We start from the raw sequence: 21,156 nt of genomic DNA on the forward strand, positions 1-21,156 counted from the left end.
TTTTAGGTTCGGCGAGCAACATCTTAGCACTAACCAACAAGGTTCAGCAAAGAACTGTATTGTAGTATTTCACCTTTACACTTATAGTACATACAATTATGATTCTCTTCATTTTTTAGGGAATGCACTCTCTTAATTGCTCATGGGCTCATGGCAGGTTGTTCAACTCTATTGCGATTCCTCAAACTCATGTATAGTATTTTTTTGTCTTTTATTTTTCAAACTATAAAGTTCAAAGCCGGAACTATTCCTTAATCAAAAAAGATAGTGGCTGCAAATATAAAGACAAACCTGAATCTTTCAAAACCAATTTGACATGTTGAAAGAGGTACGCGGTCAACTGAAAGTTCTTTGCTGCGTGAGATGAAAGCTTCGGGATTTAAAGAAACAAAAGAAAAATGGAAGAGGCACATGGGCATTTTGCCTTTTGCCCTTTCTCACACACGCATTCTGACGAGACGACCACACCAGACACCACACGGACACGGGGACCAGTAGACCAGTCGCAGCAGCAGCAGCAGCGGTGGTGGTATATAAGCTCACCGCTGGTGACCGGCACAGCCTATAGCTCCGCCCGTCGGGAGGAAGGAGTAGCCCCGCTGTACCAGCTGCCTTCCTCTACTCGCTTCCCTTGCCGTCCTCCTCGCCTCCTTCGCCGCGGCCCCCCTCATCCGGCGTCGTCTTCCGCCGTCCGCCGCCGGGACACCCAAAGGTGCGATTTTTGAAGCCGGATTCGGCGGGCCCCTCGCGCTCCTGCTCCTGAAAGGCGCCGCAGTTGCTCTGATCTGTGGTTTCATGCGGTTATGGTTGCTTGTGATCTCTCCTTTGGGGGCGGTTTCTTGGCCGGTTACTTTTGTGGGGGCGGAATTGGGTTGCTGGGCTCCTGTTCTTGGCGGCCTGGAGCACCGAATCTGGAGCCTGGAGGGGGTCGGGGCTCCCTCGCTCATCGGCAGCCGGTCAATCTGCAATTCGTTCTAGAATTCGTAGCGTGAGGAGCTTGGGGAAAGGCCGTTGTGTGCTCTAGTCTTGTTTAGTCCTTCTGTTCCCCTTTTCTTCCGTTTGCTTCAGGGAAACATGCTTCTTCGACGGTTTCGTAATCGATTCTTTCGAGCGATTTGGTGATTGCAGGTGCCCCCAGAGTAGCGTTAGTGTCTCGCCAGGGATTAGGGGAAAACGCACCTTTTATTGCAAGTGTGCGCCGCAGTGACATGGAGCCTATAGTTCATCCGTGATGCGTCACGGTGCGACATTTGCAGATTTAGCGCTGAATCCATAGAGTGGAAAGATGATGCTTCAGTGCTATAGCAATTGCAGGTTTGGCAGTGCGAAGTAAGAGCTGGAGTGAACATGATGCAGTTTGCCTTTTGGATTGGCCCTGTTGCATGAGCTGGCGTGTGTGATAACGGCATGGTTTATGAGCTGTGGGCACGAGGGAAAAAGCGGCCTCTTGGGGCTGGCACCTTGGAGGAGCAGCAGCAGTGCACCGAACTGGTGGTGATAAATTTTAATGCAGCTATTATTGAGATGAATCTATAGGTCATGTGACTAATGTAGTTTCAGCATCTAGAGTTTCCTCTTGTTTCCGGAAAGAAGCAATATTTGCAAGGACACATCCTATGTTGCAATGGCCTAACTGCTGATTGGTGGATGGTTAATCTAACTGATTTCCAACCAAAGTGCATAATAGGCTTTGGAGCTAAGGTGTATGAAACCTCTAGAATACTGAGAAAGGGTAATCTAACTGATTTCCAACCAAAGTGTGTAATTAGGCTTTGGAGCCAAGGTGGTACGAAACCTGTAGAATATTGAGAATTATAAAGGTTGTCCATGCAGAATGAGCTGTTCTTTGATCAGCTTCATAACAAGTGGCTACTGTTAGTAGTTAGCACCTTCCTTCCAGATATATTTTAAACTGCTAAAGCAGTTGGGAAACAACAAAGAAGAAAGAACACAGGAATATCTCCATGTTTTTCTTTGCATGAATAGTTTGCGACATGTGGGTCACTTGGCTCCTCTGGACCTATGCTAGTCTGGCATTTAATGGATATAAGTGAAGATGGAACCACAGGGAGCAGGGGAGGAGGGTTAAGGGGTGCAGGAGATAATTCATTTTTGTAGTGAACATTATTTTATGGATTATGTGATGAATGCATGACATAGGTAGGGAACAGTCACTTATGGAACGTTGTTGCCTTTCCAATTTATTGTTCTTCCTCATTCCTGGCCCTCGGTGAGTCAGTGTTCAATCATCTTACTGATTCTAATAATCTGTGTTCAGTTCCAACTTCCAGATCTTGTTTCTTCGATAGAATATGTCGTGCTTTGGATGCTGTGGTGATGAAGATGCACAAGGAGTTCCAGACTCCAGGAATCCGTACCCAGGACACCATCCAGCAAGTAAGAGCTCTGGACCTTTTGTAGTCCTATGCACTGCACCATTTCTCATACCATGTATTTACCTTTTAGTGCTTGATTGTAATTTCTTAATAAAATCCAACTGACCTGCAGGGACTGATGCATACCGCCCTGCTGATCAACCTCCCAAGGGTCCTCAGCCTGTCAAAATGCAACCCATTGCAGTCCCTGCCATTCCTGTGGATGAGATTAGGGAGGTGACTAAGGGTTTTGGTGATGAAGCTCTGATTGGTGAGGGCTCCTTTGGAAGAGTATATTTTGGTGTTCTAAGAAATGGTAGGAGTGCGGCGGTCAAAAAGCTGGATTCCAATAAGCAGCCCGACCAAGAATTCTTGGCGCAGGTCCGTATCTCCCTGTTTACAAACAGGAATCTGTTTTTTTTTTCCTGCACTTTGTAGCCATTCTGACATGCATCTGCAGGTGTCTATGGTGTCAAGGTTGAAGCACGAAAATGTTGTTGAGTTGCTTGGTTATTGCGCTGATGGGACCCTACGTGTCCTTGCTTACGAGTTTGCTACTATGGGCTCTCTTCATGATATGCTTCATGGTATTGTTTTCTGCATCCTTTTTTAATCTATTGGGAGAGTTGTGCGATGCCATGATCTAAGATTTTACTGAAAAGAAAATTTTACATGGCTAATAAATGTAGAATATGTCTCTTTACAGGAAGAAAAGGTGTTAAAGGAGCTCAGCCTGGTCCAGTTTTATCATGGGCACAACGTGTGAAGATAGCTGTCGGGGCAGCAAAGGGGCTTGAGTATCTTCATGAGAAAGCACAGCCCCATATCATACACCGAGACATCAAATCCAGCAATGTTCTTCTTTTTGATGATGATGTAGCTAAAATAGCTGACTTTGATTTGTCAAACCAAGCTCCTGACATGGCAGCTCGGCTTCACTCTACTAGGGTGCTTGGAACATTCGGATATCATGCGCCTGAGTATGTTCCAATTTTCTTTTCAATTGTTCCACAGATCTTTTGATTAATTTTAGCCTAATGTTGCTTGAAATTTTTGTGTCAGGTATGCAATGACTGGACAACTTAGCTCCAAGAGCGATGTGTATAGCTTCGGAGTTGTTCTTCTCGAGTTGTTGACTGGAAGGAAACCTGTCGACCATACCTTGCCAAGGGGACAGCAGAGTCTTGTGACATGGGTAAGTTTCGTCTACACAGCTCTTTGTGCTTATAAGATAGTTGGACCTATATTGCTTACCAGTGTAGTGTTGGTGGATCAAATTTATGATTTGTTCAATTCTGGCAGGCTACCCCAAGGCTTAGTGAAGACAAGGTTAGACAATGTGTTGACTCAAGACTTGGAGGAGACTATCCTCCTAAAGCTGTTGCAAAGGTACTATGAACAACCTTTCTTCTGAAGTATGCCTAACTAAAGTTGGTTATGTGTTATGTCAACTATTTTGACAAAGTGCCGAAGAAAGTAACTGGAGAACAAAGTGATGATTGTAGAAGAATAGATGAGTGAACAGTCTTTTGTTGCCAACTTGTCTTCTAGTGTTATTAAAATGTCTAATTCTGGTATTGCGCTCATAGAATTTGTTGACAACACTATTCTTGATATTCAGCTTTAGATTATTATGCTAAGTTTTGAACTTTTGATCCTTTGCTACTGGTGCTATCAGGTGTTCGTCCTTGAATTAGCTGTCCTCTGTTGATCCATCTAAGGTTTAACTTAATTTCTTCTCCTGTGTTTGAAACAGTTTGCAGCTGTTGCCGCATTGTGTGTTCAATACGAAGCGGACTTCCGGCCAAACATGAGCATCGTGGTCAAGGCGCTCCAGCCCCTGCTGAATGCTCGGGCGACTAACCCCGGAGAAAATGCCAGATCATAAGTTTCACTTCACCCTTACCTCCCCCCCCCCCCCCTCCTTGTATGATAGATAAGTAAGACATTTGAGTCGACAATGTCGTTCTTGCGGACGTGTGGCTGGCAGCGTGTAACATTTGTGATTATTCTTCCCCCGAGTTGTAAACATCAAGATTCTTGTACCCCCACAACATTTGACTCTTTCTATCGGTTGCAAGATGACATATTTATTGGTGGCGTATCATATATATCTACCAGGAACACGTTCCTCCCTACAAACAACGTAGTGGAGCTTTAACTACACCATATGCTTCACTGCAGATGGGTAACACTATGGTCGCATTGGGATACCATCTACCTACAATTGTAATGAAACAAGTACCCAGCTTTGATACTAGTGTCCAGTCATATTTACCAAATTTTTACCCCCCTTTTGGTTGTGTTGCCAGTTAGATAGCATTGCCATTTTTTTTTACAAATTTTCAAGAACCAGTTCATTCAGCATTTGAGCCATAGAGGCAGGTATTTTTTGCCAAGTAGAAACTGAAGGTTTGAAGTACAGAGGAATAACATTAATCCACAGCGACAACTGCAGTAACTACTCTGAGATTATATGATGTAGATCCATGACTACATGACTGCTCATCGGCTTACACGATCTAGGTGGCACTAAAAGACAGCTTATGAGCTTACATGAACTGGCAGAAACTGCAATACATAGTACAGACTATATCTGTTACAGTCTACACGACTAGTATTGGATGTCAGCAAATTTCAGTCTGGACATCCGATCATGCAGCATGCTCGACTGCCCTAGTCTACGAACTAATGTAAGCCGCTGCATCAACAGCTCCTTAAGCTATAAACTATGAGCTAGCTGCTCACCTACCACTGGAATCTTAACTTCTTTACACATGATTGGGTTCAAGATGCCTGCCATTTTCATCGTTTCGCAAGGATCACCAGGGCTAGCATCGACATGGAGGCGATGAACTTGAAGCCCGGGTTCTCCCAGAAATTCTCCTTGATGCCGCGGAACAAGCTGTTGGGCTGCTTCATGGTCACCTGGTCCATGAGCTCCTTGAGTGCCTTGTCCCTTTTCTCCCCCATCTGCAGAATAAAATGAGTGAACCATCTGATCATTGACCTGAATATTTTCCACACACAATTATGGCCAACTGCTCTAGCAGGGATTGTTGATTCACATGGTGTTGATTTATTGATTCTAATTGTCGGAGATCACATTGATGGTCAATGGTAAGATAACACATCGAAAAACTGAAGTCCCCGTCCCCAATTCAAGTAGCATAAATGAACTGATAAGCATAAAGTCTAGAAAACCAAGACAAATAGACTATAAAGTCGTGCTTGATGTGCTAACAAGCAACACTAATATATTATGGCCATACCCTTTTGAGTTTTCGCATCTGAGATTGTGATTCTTGAAGACAAAATTCAAGCTTCAGAACCCTCTTCTTCAGTTCCTGATCAGTCCTCCGGTGCTTTTCCAACTATTCAACAAACAAGAAATCTCACGTAAATACACTTCAATTCAGCACTGTGGGAAAATACTCAAATAGCATTTGTAGCCAAATTCTGAAGGCATTTTGTGGGTGAAAGATATAGGGTGCACCTGTGATTCTAACTCCTTGGTCTTGTTTGTCCAATGAGCAGATAATATCCTGATTTCCTCTCTCAACCTCGCAATCTCTGTATCCTTAGCATTCAAAAGGTTGTTGAGATTCTGAACATTCCTTGGTGAAACATCAGATAGGATCTTTAGAAGCTCATTATCTTTGTCAGACTTGGAACCAGCTTTGGCAACTGCATCCATGATGTCGGTCTCAATTCGTATAACTTCATCTTTGAGTTGCCTCTGTGAGAGCTCCCTTGCTTGCAGATCCTTCTGGAGAAGATCAAGCTGCTCACCTAGTTTGTTCACTCGAAGTTCGTGCTCTTTCAGCGAGCAGTCCTTCTCATTCAGCTCTTTCAGCAATGACAAGCACTGCACCTGAGCTGACTTGGCTGATGCAGCACTTGCTTCAGCTGTAGCGCGGGTAAATGAAAGTTGTGTTCTAAGATCATCCAACTCATGGAGGTACTGTATACAAAGATAGAACAGTTATTAAGAAAGTGCATCTAGCTTGGCCGTGTAAAGGGAATATTTGGGCATGAGAAAAATCCACAACCATACAAATTAAATATGCAATAGGAACATAGGCATTAAAAAATTGGATGACTAGATATTTGATATAAACTCTGGTGCAACCTTCCTCACAGAAATTAGTAGCCAACAGTCAGAGAAGGAATTTAGTGTTATGTCAAGAGCCAGGACCACTCATCCCTGTTGATTCATGTTTAAAAAAAAATAGAAAAGGGCCCCAGACCAGAAAATCAGAGTGAATCAAGGTAGTGATTGTCACCAAGCTGTTGCCACTGCATTATAGTCAAATTTCTTGGCTCTAGGCATATTATTTCAACTTATCATAAGGAGATTCAGAGTAAAACAAATAAACACAAAACGAGACCATGACCTGATGTCCAGTTTATGCTGATATCTCCAAGAAATCGCAAGGAGTGGCATGTTTGGTTGTGAAAGCTCTAGTTGAACGATTTATGTAAACTCAAATGGAGGATTAAGGGAAATCTTTACCTGTTCTGTGCTACTTGTGGATGAACGCAATTGTTCATCCTTCTCCTGTAAGCATTTCTGCAGCTTGCTTACTTCCTCTTCCATGCTCCTTGCCTTAGTCTCTGCAACCTGTCAGGATTTTTCCAAGATCAGCACAACTCCACAGGCAGCCCTGAAGGTACCAATTAGCAATGACAAATGACAAACTAACCTTCCTAGTTTGGGATTCCCTCACAAACAGCTGCTCCTGGGAAGCAAGTTTATTTCTCACATCTTTGAGTTCTGCTGCCAACGACACCACGTTTCTCCTAAAGCTCAACTTCTTCTCTGTAAGATCCTTCAACAACGGATCCAAATCTGATGATGATGGTGCCAACTTCTCTGAGACGGACATAGCCAAGCCCCAGAAGAGTGCTGTTTCTCACCCAATCACAATCGGCAAGATGACTACTAGATTAATCACATGAACCAAAGCTCCTCAAGCACGGTATTATTCACTCCAAGGACCAACACAGCGGCTCGCAGCAAGCATCCCGCGGGCAAGACAAAAGAAGGGAGCCGAGCTTTCTTTGACCAAACCAAACACCTCTGATTACCTCCCAAGTAGTAGCGCTCTTTCACACAGATCAGCACAACCAACGAGTAGCTTTCACTGCAGAAAACAATAATGCTATATGAGAGGAGGAAAAAATGACAGCAAGAGTTCGTTTTCTTCGTATCAAGCCATCAAAGCCACGAGCTCATGTGGAGCCAGACATTTGTCCAGGCAATACAATGACAGAAGTGTAGCTTTCAGTACTCCAAGTAATCGAAATGGCAACCAGGGAAACCAAAGCAAAGCAAACAGATATTACCCATACTGCAAGTGACTTGATCATGTCATTTATTAGACTTGAAAAAAGGGATCGAATTACGCATCTACAGACTTGGTCAACTAGCGAGTACTTCGCAGCAAAATTAGGAGTAGCATGTTCTTGGCGCTTGGAGTCAATCTTGGCGCTTGGAGTCAACGTGATTCACGGTAAATATGTTCACTGACAGCACTAGGGGACTAAACAATGGTCCTTTTTGTACGCTTGGAGTAGTTTAAAACTAAACCTAGATAGGACCAAGCAAAGGCATCTCCCTCGGTGCTTGCAAATAGATGAGGACAAAAGCGTCTGGCCCGCCTGGGAATTTCAAACCAGTTCAAATTTTTCCGAAGAATCCAACAGAACCTTCGAGTGAAGCTAGATGCAACCGAAAATACCTGAGTCTTCCCCGCACCAGAGCTCTGAAAAATCTCTCCTTTTTTTAGGATTGTAAAAGGTTCGAATTTTTTCAAACAGGGGAACGCAACCCCACCCTGAGAACGTTGCGGATTTTACTCTTCCGGGCGAACAGGAAGGGAAAATGGGATCGCCAGAGAGCACCCGCTATCTCCGCTCGAAATGTTCCGAGCTCCCAATCTCCAGCCCCCGGAATGCAGGCAAGGTAAAAAAAAATGCAGCGAAGCGAAACTCAGCAAGCAGAGAGACTCGGCATGAACAAAAACAGAGAAGGGAGGCGGAAGAACCACGCACCTCGAGAGCGAAACCACTCCGCCCGATCCCAGCGGAGACAAGACGACGCTGCTCCCCCCAAGATGACGAGCTGAAGCACCACGAACCAACCACGAGCCCTTCTTCCGCTCTCAGATATGTCCTCCCGTCTCCATGGCTACCACAACCACCACAACCACCACCACCACCACCACCACCACCGGAGCCGCGGCGCGCTCCGACGGCCGACAGGGGAGGAGTATATCCCCCCGCTGATTCCGCCGGGTCTTGGGATAAAACCTCCTTCCTTTTTCCGCTTGACGATGATTAAATCCTGGCGGCGCGCGGCCGACGGGAGGGGAGAGAGACGACGGCGAGACGGGGGAGGAAATTAAATGGTTGGGGTTGGGGAGATGGATGGGGATGATGTGCTGGGGGAGGGGAGGGATCCAGGTTTAAAATCGAACGCTGACGTGCGGGGCCCGCGCGGGGCGGCGCGGCAAGCTCCAAATTTTTCGTCGGGGCGTGCGCCACGTGCTGACCTGGATCCTCTGTGGCACGACGCGGCAGCACACGCCCCCCGTGAGCCGTGACCCCCCGCCAGGTGTCGTGTACTAGGGTGTGAGGTGTGGCGTCATCATAAATGAGATCGTGAGAGACGTTCGTTTTATTTGTGATTTGTCCATGGATTTTAGTGGTGACGAGGATTATGATTGGTGTAGTTGTAGCTGAAATATTTAGCAATTTTCTTTGAAAAAAATATTTGGCAATAATTTCATTGTAACTGATATGGTGTGGTTGTAGCTGAAATATTTGGCAATAATTCTCTTGATTTAAGGAAAATAGGAAATGATATGGTGAGTTGGAACAAAAAGATGCACTAGCTTGAATAGTTGAATTATTTGTCATACTCATGGCGGTTGAAAGCAAGTTAAAGCTAGGATCACGACCCGGTGCGTCAAACTGTGTCGACGGATAGAATACCCTGATAATGACTTTTCTAGCGTCAGACGCTAGGGTGCCACAATGTAAAGCTAGCGGCGATGGACGAGGAAGTAGCTAATTATCAAGGGTTGTGTTGGTCGAAAGCAAGTAGTTGCAATGCTAGATGGGCCGGTGTTTGTTAGGCCAGTCTCGGTGGGGGTTTCATGGAGAGTTTCATGACATTAAATACCGTCAATTTTGCTGACATGACAAGGAGAGAGAAGGATGGAGTTTCATGGGATGTGAGGAGAGTTTCATCACCATAAAACTCATCTGGCACGGTTACCTAGTTCTCAATCTAGGTATTTGTGTTCATGAAACTCCCACTGAGACTGGCCTTAGTAGTAACGATGATGAGAGGTCACGGCTAGGCAGGCATACATGCAATGGCGGAGATAGAAAACTTAGAACTTTGTCATAGCCATGAGAAGAAGAGAGAGGCCGGGCCGGGGAGAGGTGCTCTTTTCTTCTGCGTTCCTTGTCCATCTCCAGTTCTCCACACCATCTTTTCTGCGCGCACCTGCCTTATCAGTAGTACGTACTGTGTTCGATCTCCTCACCACCGGCCGACACCAGGATCAGCAATGTGCACCCTGTCAGATTAATCCATCAGATAGGAGGAGGCCGGTTAGCTGGTTGACAATGGCACCATGCCATATGAGCGAAGCCAGACACTCCGATCTGGTCCTAATTTTAATTGGTCGGTTACGTTAACGGCGTGAGTAGTTCCGGATCCATATGGACAGGATAGTAGTAGTAGCATTGCATTGCATTCTGCCTGCTGCTGGGGATCGGAATGAATGGATGCAGCAACTGCAAGCAAGCAAGCAAACCACCAGGCCAGGAAATGAAATCACGGCGTGCTGTTCAAACGTCTGCTTGCTTTACATGCATGCCAGCTGCATCCAAATTAATACAGTATATAAAAATACAGTATAACTTTAACCCTGCCAGCTGGCCACATCCTGCGCGTAGATCGACGACCGGAGTACGTAGTACATACTGTACGTGAGTAGCGTGTGCCGATCGAGCTAGCTGTTGGCTTTATTTTCTCGTCTCATCACGTGAGGGCTAGCTAGCTAGCTAGCTTGCGTTGCGTTGCGTTGCTGCAACCAACGCGCGCGAGCGAGATGGTTGTGTACAGTCAAGACAACATGCACACGGGAACTACTCCTACTCCACAGCTAGCTGCAGCCATTACAGGACACGACAGGAGAAAAGGAAGAAAATAATACTAAGAGAAACAAAAAAAAAGCAATAATGCATACATAGACGCGATTAATCAATCAATCTGCGTCATCTCGGCGGTAAACAGCTACTCCTTATATGCGAAACAAAAAAAAACAATGCATACATATATATACGACGACCAAGGAACTTTGAATACTTACTCTGGATCGGATTCCAGTGCTGCTGGTAGCTGCTTCCGTATGCAGTACGCACGTACGTACGTACGCATTCAATGTGGATCCGTCACGGGTGCGCCGTAACTGGACTGAACCAGCCCAGTGTGCGCTAGCTACCAAAATACATGAACAAGTCAAAGGCCCAAGCCCAACGACATGGCCACCCCGCGCTTTCAGCCGCGGCCCGTACTTCGGTCTTGTTTAGATCCAAACTTTGAAATTTCAAAAGATTTGTAAATTGTTTGTATGGTGTACTAAATATAGTTGGAAAAAAAACCACATTACATAAATGAACTGTAAATCGTGAGACGAATCTAACGAGACTAATTAGATTGTGATTAGGCACCAAATTGCTACAGTAAATATATGCTGATGATGGATTAATTAAGCTCATTAGATTCGTCTCGTAGTTTACAGACAAATTTTGTAATTAGTTTTCTGATTAGTTTATATTTAATACTTCAAATGTGAAAAGATTCTTTTTCAAAATTCTAAAAGAGGGGAACTAAACACAGCCTTCCTCCTCGTCCCGCGCTTTCAGTTCAGTAGAAACACCTAACCAAACACTTAAATTCCTGATCACTTACACATGCTTCCTATGGTCAATGATACAAGTCCACCAGTACATGCGTAGTCTTGAATATTACATTGCATTACGACTAACATCTACTATACCAAATAAATTGGTTTTGGGATTTCTTAAATATATCTTTTGTAATGTTGAATCCTATAACCTCATCATTATGTTCTTAATCCATATTTTTCATATCTACAGCCGAGAGGTAAAAATTTGTCCAATAGCAATTTTGATGAAAAGACTTTGCAAACGTTGCTTGGTAGGAGCTAAATGGATGAGTCATTTATGGCCGGGAGATGAGGCTGCGCCGTAACAATTTTTTTTTTGGCTCTAAGCCTTGCTACTTTTGTTATTGATATAAGAAAGGCAAAACTCTTGCCAGTTCCTTTTAAAAAAATGAAATTCTCAATTCAACTGATTCAATAGTGTTCTGAAGAGAGAATAAAGCTGAAAGCAAATAAGCAGAAGAAAGAGTATTTGCCTATAGTGATTCACCTACAATGAATTTTATAGAAAATAACAAATGCGGACCATATGACAATCATGTCTTATTGAATTAGTATATTCGATCATTATAGTGTTTATTCATTTAAATAATTACTTTTAAATTCTAAACTAGTATTTGCCTGTGAAAATTAATTCAGGTACGGTGTTTGAAGTGGAACTGTTCAGCTTATTTTTACTAGATTTTAGTACAAAAATCAATAAAAAAGTCTCATAAGAGAATTAGAAACGTGAACTCCAGACGGACACAAAATCAAAATTTCTTTTTTTCTGTTTGAAATTTTCCCCTAACTTCCCATATCGGGAGCTCAAGGAAAACACCTCTGCGGCTCTGCTCGTTGAGCCGTTCGGTCGCGTCGCCCACCACCACCAGAGAAACCCTAATCCTCCTCCCCTCCCCTCGAAGCCGCCATCGCCATGGCAACCCCCTTCCGCCCGTCCCCGTCCCCGTCCCAATCCGCCACCTCCGCCCCGGGCGGCTGCGGCGGAGACCGCTGCGCCTCCGGCCGCGACGCCTGGCCGCTCCACCACTTCCTCCACGAGGGCGTCTTCTGCCTCCTTTGCTCCTCCTGCGTCCTCCTCTACCGCCCCGCCGCCTTCTGCTCCGCCTGCCTCCACCTCCTCTCCACATCCGACGCCGCCGCCACCGCGCCCGCCGGCGACCCCGCCGTCGCCCCGCCCGAACCCACCGCCCCCTGCTCAGCCTGCGGCCTCTCCGTCGCGCACCTCTCGTGCGTCCCGGGGGACCCTGCGTCCTTCGTCTGCCCGCCCTGCGCCGCCGCCGCCGAGAACAGGCTCTTCTCCTTCACACCCGCGCCCCCCGCCGGGGTCGGGGGCCGCCGCACGCTGGACGACCGCGACGCGCGGGTCCTCCTCGTCGCGGCGCGCCTCGCGCACGACTCCGTCAGCCGCGCCGCGGCCGCCGCCCGCGAGGTGGCCGAGCGCCGCGTCGCGGAGGCCGCCGCGGCCCGGAAGCGCTCCCGCGAGATGCTCGACGCCGCGTTCCGCGCGCTGGAGGCGCAGGCCAGGGAGGCCAAGATGACTCCCGCCCCGCCGCCAAAGAAGAAGGCCCCGAAGAGCGCCGAGGCGAACAGAGACAAGGACCGGCTGCTCAAGCTCAACGCCATGCAGCAGCCTGCGCTAGCGTTCGCGGCGGCAGCTGCGGCAGCAGCAGCGAGCTCGATGCCATTACCCACCGTGCCACTACCCAGGGAGGACAAGAAGCCAGTGAAACAAGAGGCGCAAGGTGAGCCAACACACATTGAATCACTGTGAATGGGAAGCCAATTCGTTACTCTGTTCAATGATTGGTGTGAAATTCTTGCAGGTTCTACACTGTCGCCGAGCGAGGATCGCCCCCAACTATTTGGGGCCTTGCAATCGTGAGATTGAGGGCACAGTAATCCATTCCTCTTCTTCCAATCCATTTCGTCTCTGTGCAGCTAAGCAATCCGGAGAGATACTGAAATCTCAGGGTTAGCCATCTTGAAGAGTGTTAGAATCCTCATTTCAGGGTCTTCTCACCGTAAATTCTTTTCCTGTCTTGACATGCTAGATGAGCCTTATGTGGCTGGTCTGCATCCAGTATTCTGATTTGTTTGGTGAATGAATGTCGCGCTCTAAAACACAACCAGATGTCCAGTTTCTAATTTTTTGTCATTAATTAATGCCTTGGGTTCGTCATTGATGGAGCTAAGATTGAGAAGACATGAGCGATTCGTCATAGACAGATAGTGGGTTTTACTCTAGTCAGAATGGTGAGCAGATTATTCCTGCACTTCCATTTCTGTCGCTGGGCTTCATTGTAGATGGACCGAGCGATTGCTGTCACAATCGCCGTGCCCACCCAGAGTTAAGTGTACACCAAAAGTGCTGGAATTGACTGAAATTAAAGTGATTGAGGTGTTTGGGGAATGCAATAGTGTATTTTTCTTGTATACCTCCCAACTTTCAGTACGTACACCACTTGCAAGCTCTCTGCCTGTCCTGTATTGGTTCTTTCTAACATGGAGTCGTGGACCTTACAATCTTATATGATGATTCATAATGTACATCAAATTTCTATCCAGTTACAGCCACCCTTTGATTTGCATAGAACAGGTCCAGCGATTCAAGTCCTGTAATGAAGCTGTACACATGTATATCTCAAGTTAGATGACAGTCGTTCCTTTGCAGAATGCGATTTTTGCAAGTTGATTGCCAATATCGGAAGGAATGCTATGAAACCGGAAAGCATAAGATATTACAATTGAGATGTCGAACTAAACTCCAATGTTTGTGTATATCCCAGTTCATCTTACTCAACGCTGAAGTGAGCATCACCCAAACAAGTTTGCCCAGAAATTAGTTGGGGGCAGCAAGTTTGTGAAGAACAGAAATATGTATGCACAATTGCAGTTTCCTTTTGTCATTGTTGAATTAACCAGAGGCTCGGCCAAAATAGCTGGACAAGCTAGGATTGACTCAGGACATACAACATGAGCTTATTACATAAACGAGAAACGGAAGCAAAATTTAAAGTCAATAAAGTTGCGAAACAACATCAGCTTGACATGTACTAAACTCCATCCAAAGCTTCAGCATCAGAGAACCCATTTCAATTTCGTAAAATAATAACACGTACACATCAATATGCTACTACTAAAACCAAAATTCTGCATCATGTAAAGTTACATATTCTGATGCAGGACAGACAGGCCAAAAGCAAATCCAGAAGTTCATCTTGACTTTGCCAGTTCTGTGTTATGTATTGTTCATCAGTCTCCTCTGTTGTGTTCATGACATGGTTCATTGCTCTAAGGGTTCATTACTTTAGTGGTTACGCTGCAAATGAAGCAATTGCATCCATCTCTTCTTGGAGCAGGAGTGCATCGATGAATGCATCCAGGTTCTCCCCTTCCATGACATCTGCTATGGAGTGGTGAGTGATTCCAACACGATGATCTGTGACACGGCCCTGAGGGAAGTTGTATGTTCTGATTCGCTCTGATCTGTCACCACTTCCAATCTGCTAAGAAGTTAGGCCTTGGAAACCAGCAGTTAACAACTTAAAATGGGAGACAGAAAAATTTCGATTTTAGATTACCTGCTCTGATCGAAGCTTTGATCGGTCCATGTGGAGCCTTTGCCTTTCAATTTCATACAATCGTGCTCGGAGAACTTTGAGAGCTTTGGCCTTGTTCTAGAGAGAGAGTGAATTATAAATTAGCATATTGATTTCTTCATAATCGACAGGACTTGCACAAACTCAGTTCGAATTTGTAGTTGTGCTAATGACAGCTAGGCTATGAAGAAGTGAGTAGATAGAGATGAAAATGACTGAAAAGACGTGAAACTGAGTTCTAGGAACTACTGCATTCCAGGTTTTAAAGGGAAACCTGCTAGAATGTGCATATAAAATTTTGTTCATGATGTTTCCAAAATTGAAACCCTTACCATGTGCTGTGATCTCTCGTCTTGAATTGCAACCACTGTTCCGGTTGGAATATGAGTTATCCTAACAGCACTGTCAGTTGTATTAACAGACTGGCCTCCAGAGCCACCTGATCTGTAGGTATCAATTCTCAGGTCCTCATTCCGCAGTTGGACATCAACCTACATTTTCAGAAGAAAATGAATGATTTTGTCAACTGTTATCATGCCAGGAATTGCATGGATGAACAAAAGTTGAGTGGGAAAAAAGCCAATCAAAGTGTTATATCCAATTCTAACCTCATCAGCTTGAGGAAGAACAGCAACTGATACAGCACTAGTGTGCACCCGTCCAGATTTTTCGGTCACTGGCACTCGCTGCCATGAACGGTATATGTCAAATAATACAATATCTAAGTAGATAAATGTGATTGATATTATAATTCTGTCCCATCATTGTACCTGAACTCTATGAATGCCGCTCTCAAACTTCAGTTTGCCAAATGCTCCAGGACCTGATATTGTTCCACTAGCTTCCTTCATACAAATGGATAACGACAGGAATTGTGTGAATTGGGAGATTGAGAGCTTCCAGATCTTAAATGGTGACAATATTTATGCTGCAGTGAAAATACATGCGCATATACAACAACAACATAGCCTTTTTTCCCAAGCAAGTTGGGGTAGACTAGAGATGAAACCCGAAAGAAATAAGTTCAAGGTTCAGGCACATTGATAGCTAGTCTCCAAGCGCTCCTATCCAAAGCTATCTCTTTAGAGATATTCCAATTCTTAAGGTCTCTCTTAACCGATTCATCCCACGTCAGTTTAGGTCTACCTCTACCCCTCTTTACATTATCGACCCGCTCAAGAACCCCATTACGCACCGGCGCCTCAGGAGGCCTTCGTTGGACATGTCCAAACCATCTCAGCCGATGCTGGGTAAGTTTCTCCTCAATTGGTGCCACTCCGACCCTATCCCGAATAACTTCGTTCCGGACTCTATCCCTCCTTGTGTGCCCGCAAAACCACCGCAACATCCGCATCTCTGCTACACTCAGTTGCTGGATATGTCGCCTTTTTGTAGGCCAACATTCAGCACCGTATAGCATCGCCGGACGAATTGCTGTCCTATAGAATTTGCCTTTTAGCTTTTATGGCACCCTCTTGTCACAAAGGATGCCAGAAGCTTGTCGCCATTTCAACCAGCCAGCTGAAATTCTATGCCTAACATCTTCATCAATGTCGTCATCCTTTTGTAGCACCGATCCTAAATACCGAAAAGTATCCTTCTGGACCACCACTTGTCCATCTAGACTAACGTCTCCCCCCTCATGCCTAATCGCGCTGAAATCGCACATCATGTACTCGGTCTTGGTCCTACTAAGTCTGAACTCTTTCGACTCTAACGTGCGTCTCCACAGCTCTAACTTCCTATTAACCCCTGCCCTACTCTCGTCAACTAGCACCACATCATCAGCAAAGAGCATACACCAAAGGATCTCACCTTGTATATCCCTTGCGACCTCATCCATCACTAAAGCAAATAAATAAGGGCTCAATGCTGACCCCTGGTGTAGGCCTATGTTAATAAGAAAGTCAGTGGTGTTACCATCACATGTCCGGACAAACGTCGTCGCATCCTTGTACATGTCCTTAATGAGGGTAATGTACTTAGTTGGGACTTTGTTCTTCTCCAAGGCCCACCACATGACATTTCTCGGTACTTTGTCATATGACTTCTCAAGGTCAATGAAGACCATGTGCAAGTCCTTCTTCTGCTCCCTATATCTCTCCATCAATTGTCGTATTAAGAAAATCGCCTCCATGGTTGACCTTCCAGGCATGAACTCAAATTGGTTTTGGGTCACACTTGTCACTCTTCTTAGGCGATGCTCGATAACCCTCTCCCAAAGCTTCATCGTATGGCTCATCAGCTTAATCCCACGGTAGTTAGTACAATTTTGAACATCGCCCTTGTTTTTGAAGATAGGTACTAATATACTTCTCCTCCATTCTTCCGGCATCTTGTTTGACCGAAAAATGAGATTAAAAAGCTTAGTTAACCATACTATTGCTCTATCTCCTAGGCATCTCCACACCTCAATGGGGATACCATCAGGACCCATCGCTTTACCTCCCTTCATCCTCTTCAAAGCCTCCCCGATCTCTACCTCCTGAATTCTCCTCACAAAACGTATGTTGGTATCGTCAAAAGAGTCATCTAACTCAAGGGTAGAGCCCTCACTCTCCCCATTAAACAACTTGTCGAAGTACTCTCTCCATCTATCCATGATGTCCTCATCCTTCACTAGCAGTCGATCTGTCCCATCCTTAATGCATTTGATTTGGTTGATATCCCTTGTCTTCCGCTCGCGGATCCTAGCCATCCTATAAATGTCATTCTCCCCTTCTTTCGTGCCTAGCCGCTGATACAGGTCATCATACGCCTTACCCTTTGCTACACTCACAGCTCGCTTTGCAACCCTCTTCGCTAATTTATAACTCTCGATGTTGGCTGCACTCTTGTCAAGGTGGAGGCGCTTGAAACACTCCTTCTCCTTAATAGCCCTTTGCACCTCGTCATTCCACCACCAGGTGTCTTTCTCCTCCTGTTTGCCTCCCCTACTCACACCAAACACCTCTGAGGCCACCTTCCGAATACATGTTGCCATCTTTAGCCACATGTCATCTGTGTCTTCTCCTTCTTCCCAAGGCCCCTCACCTAGCATCATTTCCTTAAACGCTTGTGCCGCTTCCCCTCTAAGCTTCCACCACTTTGTTCTCGCAATTTTGGCACGTTTGTTCCGGTGGACACGTACCCGAAGACGAAAGTCCGCCACCACAAGCTTGTGTTGAGGGACAACACACTCCCCAGGTATCACCTTACAATCTAAGCAATCACGTCTATCCTCCCTCCTAGCAAGGATAAAGTCGATCTGGCTCGAGTGTTGTCCACTACGAAACGTCACAAGATGGGATTCCCTCTTCTTAAACACGGTATTCGCTATCAACAAGTCGTAGGCTAACGCGAAGTTCAACACATCCTCCCCCTCTTGACTCCTACTACCGTACCCAAAACCCCCGTGCACTCGCTCGAACCCTACATTAGTCGCACCCACATGGCCGTTGAGATCTCCTATGAAGAGTTTCTCGCTGGTAGGCACGGTACTAACCATGCTATCTAGAACTTCCCAGAACTGCATCTTGGTGCTCTCACTAAGGCCTACCTGAGGAGCATAGGCACTGATCACATTCAAAACCGAATCTCCAACTACCAACCGGATTAGGATAATCCGGTCGCCTTGCCTTCTAACCTCTACGACTCTATCCTTAAGGCTCCTATCAATCAAGATGCCTACACCATTCTTACCCGGAGTTGCTCCCGTGTACCAAAGCTTGAAGCCAGTATCCTCAACCTCCCTCGCCTTCTGACCCTTCCATTTAGTCTCCTGAACGCATAGAATATTTACACGCCTCCTAATTGCTACATCAACTAGCTCTCGCAACTTATCCGTTAGGGATCCTACGTTCCAGCTACCTATACGAATCCTAATTGGCTCGGCTAGCTTCCTTACCCTTCGCACCCGTCGAGGGAAGTGCGAAGACCCTTCCTCATTTTTCACTACACCCGGGCGTAGATGTAGCGCGCCATTCAGGTGACGACCCGACCCTTGCTCACTTATCATCGTACCCAGGTCATGATACGACGCGCCCTTGGGGGGATGGCGACCCGGCCCTTGCCCATTTATCACCACACCCGGGTTCCGATGTAGCGCGTCGCTAAGAGGGTTACGCCCCAACGAGTTTCTTGTGGGTTTCAAATCCATTAGAGTGGCTATTTTTATGTTGGTTTGCCAAAACCTAACGCAACCCTCCTCTTTTATCCGGGCTTGGGACCGGCTATGCTGAGACGACTCAGGAGAGAGAGTCTTCCAGTCAGCATAGGCGGAGTTAAAATACATGCGCATATATACAAACAAAATTTGGGAAGCACCGACAAAAGTTGTACCTTGTATCCTTTCACAGCAGACTCCATTATGTCAATGACATCAAATTTCCAACCGTTCTTCTGGGCATACTTTTCGTACCTATAACGTAGAAGAATCCAGTTTAGTAACATAGATTAAGGATCACGTACATTTTGCTCCGGAGCAAGATAACCTACATTCTGAATATATCCATTGCAAACAAAGATGCCTCTTCTCCTCCAGTTCCTGCAAGACCATATCAGTGACAAACTGACAATCACCTATCGCCCAATAACAGAGCAAAATTGGAAAGATGAATTGTGCTCATGAATGACAGGGCAAACTCCAGCTTACCTGCACGCACCTCCAGTATGCAATCCCTCTCATCTGCTTCATCTTTGGGAAGCAAAGCTCTAAACAGTTCATGCTGCAAACGTTTCTCCTCCTCGACAGCCTCAAGTAGCTCTTCTGCTGCCATCTCGCGCATGTCTTTCTCTTCACGGGCATTTGTAACCAAAGATTTCAAACACTCAATTTCCTACAAACAAACAATGCTACCTATGAATAGTGATGGTTCACACAGTATGTTTCAGCATGTATAATTTTAAACCAGATTACTACCTCCCGTTTCGACCTCAGCTCCTTGATCAACTCCATGGTGCTCTCCAGCTTGCGGAACTCCTTGTTAGCCCTAGAGTACTCTTCGGGCAAGGCAGCTGGCTGTCTTCATTAACACCAACTCAAATCAAGTCTATTGCATTAAGGCTATTTTATTCTAGCATGGTGATAAATTGCTCGATGCCTGTTCATACTCTGAATCATCAAAGAGGAGCTTGCCAATCTGAAATTACCTGGTTGATTTGCTCCTGGAGGTACGCACTCCTCTGCTCGATCAACTTCATTCTCTGCTCCATGATCGCCACCAGGTTCGCAGGCAGTTGCTGGCTCATCTCTGATGCAAAAAACAAAAAACAAGGGGACTAAATCGAGATTCCCGGAGTGCTCTGCTCTTCTAGCGGCAGCTCAAACGCTACAAGAAAAGGTAACAGAAAACGGAGCCAGTTCTGAGGTGATACACACCGCAATCATACTAGCGCGCGCGAACTCGAAGTTGAAAGAGGGGAGCAAGGTGCAAGAATTGGAGAGGAGAGGTGTGCTCACCGGCGGTGGAGTAGAGCCGCGGAGGAGGGCAGGGACGCCTCCAGGCCGCTGGGGGAGATGCTGCGGCAGCGGAAGGGATGTGGCGGAGCTGTCGGAGCGCGGTGAGAGCGCCGCCGCCGCATCGGCGTAGGTGATGCTGCATCACGGCGGCGACGGCGGCGGCGGAAGCAAAGAACCTACTAGTGCTAGTCTGCTACTAGTTGCCTTCGGGTTCGGCAGTTCGAGTTCAGCACTAGAAAGCGCCTCTTACACATGTTTACGTATTTTAGAAAATTCCGCCTTCTGTGGCGCTTGTACACACACTCGAAAGTGATCATGGGTTTTAAGGAAAAGGGCCATCTTAAGCCCAGTGCTCACTCTCCTCTTAAAAGGTGGGCGAAGCTTCCCCTCCAAAGAACAAAGCAAAAAAAAAAAAAAAAATTGGTGGGCACCTGGCTATATTTTATCACCGGAACAATTTAATTTGCAGTTTGACCCTAAAGTAAACTTTTGGCTCGTTTTAATCCTTACATTATTTAAAATGATCGAATGTTTTTTTTTAAATTTTTGTTCCTCATATTCATTCATAATATGATAGACGGCACTTCTGCTAGTTTGAGAGAAAAAATTCCTCTACAAATTAGTTGGTTGAATTTTGTTTTCGATGCCACTTGAGCAGTTGTCTTGATTTGTTCCCGCTTGGTGTCTTGATCAACTTGGTGCTTATTGAATTGTTGTATTCTTCTTAATAAAAAGGGTACATCGCATGTTAT

At 45.8% G+C, this 21,156-nt stretch overlaps 4 protein-coding genes across 8 annotated transcripts; 2 read left to right on the top strand and 2 right to left on the bottom strand.

Moving 5' to 3' along the window:
• The first annotated feature begins 555 nt into the window (after positions 1-555).
• Positions 556-4,482, top strand: LOC120697376 (probable receptor-like protein kinase At2g47060). Of its 3 annotated transcripts, none has more exons than XM_039980574.1 (8): positions 556-712; positions 2,279-2,397; positions 2,509-2,756; positions 2,836-2,962; positions 3,082-3,355; positions 3,438-3,570; positions 3,678-3,764; positions 4,132-4,482. In XM_039980574.1, the coding sequence occupies exons 2-8, from the start codon at positions 2,313-2,315 to the stop codon at positions 4,261-4,263; spliced, it is 1,086 nt and encodes a 361-aa protein (XP_039836508.1). In that variant the 5' UTR covers positions 556-712; positions 2,279-2,312; the 3' UTR covers positions 4,264-4,482. The 3 variants fall into 3 exon arrangements, with proteins under 3 accessions (XP_039836508.1, XP_039836509.1, XP_039836510.1); XM_039980575.1 differs by having other exon boundaries at positions 2,292-2,397; XM_039980576.1 differs by lacking the exons at positions 556-712; positions 2,279-2,397 and having other exon boundaries at positions 2,689-2,756; positions 2,853-2,962.
• A 323-nt stretch (positions 4,483-4,805) lies between these two features.
• On the bottom strand, positions 4,806-8,820 carry LOC120697377 (nuclear envelope-associated protein 2-like). Of its 2 annotated transcripts, none has more exons than XM_039980577.1 (6): positions 8,433-8,820; positions 7,082-7,522; positions 6,892-6,999; positions 5,872-6,339; positions 5,648-5,749; positions 4,806-5,348 (listed from the first exon to the last, which is right to left on the bottom strand). In XM_039980577.1, the coding sequence occupies exons 2-6, from the start codon at positions 7,262-7,264 to the stop codon at positions 5,181-5,183; spliced, it is 1,029 nt and encodes a 342-aa protein (XP_039836511.1). In that variant the 5' UTR covers positions 7,265-7,522; positions 8,433-8,820; the 3' UTR covers positions 4,806-5,180. The 2 variants fall into 2 exon arrangements, with proteins under 2 accessions (XP_039836511.1, XP_039836513.1); XM_039980579.1 differs by lacking the exon at positions 8,433-8,820 and adding an exon at positions 8,120-8,282.
• Positions 8,821-12,177: 3,357 nt separating this feature from the next.
• Positions 12,178-13,893, top strand: LOC120697378. The gene is made up of 2 exons (XM_039980580.1): positions 12,178-13,107; positions 13,189-13,893. Exons 1-2 carry the CDS (start codon positions 12,279-12,281, stop codon positions 13,245-13,247), a joined length of 888 nt encoding a protein of 295 aa, XP_039836514.1. The 5' UTR covers positions 12,178-12,278; the 3' UTR covers positions 13,248-13,893.
• Positions 13,894-14,319: 426 nt separating this feature from the next.
• On the bottom strand, positions 14,320-20,625 carry LOC120697375 (peptide chain release factor 1, mitochondrial-like). Of its 2 annotated transcripts, none has more exons than XM_039980572.1 (11): positions 20,405-20,625; positions 20,095-20,195; positions 19,865-19,963; positions 19,598-19,781; positions 19,441-19,489; positions 19,285-19,363; positions 15,735-15,809; positions 15,573-15,650; positions 15,297-15,455; positions 14,947-15,042; positions 14,320-14,868 (listed from the first exon to the last, which is right to left on the bottom strand). In XM_039980572.1, exons 1-11 carry the CDS (start codon positions 20,544-20,546, stop codon positions 14,680-14,682), a joined length of 1,251 nt encoding a protein of 416 aa, XP_039836506.1. In that variant the 5' UTR covers positions 20,547-20,625; the 3' UTR covers positions 14,320-14,679. The 2 variants fall into 2 exon arrangements, with proteins under 2 accessions (XP_039836506.1, XP_039836507.1); XM_039980573.1 differs by having other exon boundaries at positions 19,865-19,967; positions 20,405-20,422.
• Between the last annotated feature and the right edge of the window lie 531 nt (positions 20,626-21,156).

The sequence above is a fragment of the Panicum virgatum genome, chromosome 3K (assembly GCF_016808335.1).
Source record: "Panicum virgatum strain AP13 chromosome 3K, P.virgatum_v5, whole genome shotgun sequence".
NCBI classification, from domain to species: Eukaryota; Viridiplantae; Streptophyta; class Magnoliopsida; order Poales; family Poaceae; genus Panicum; species Panicum virgatum.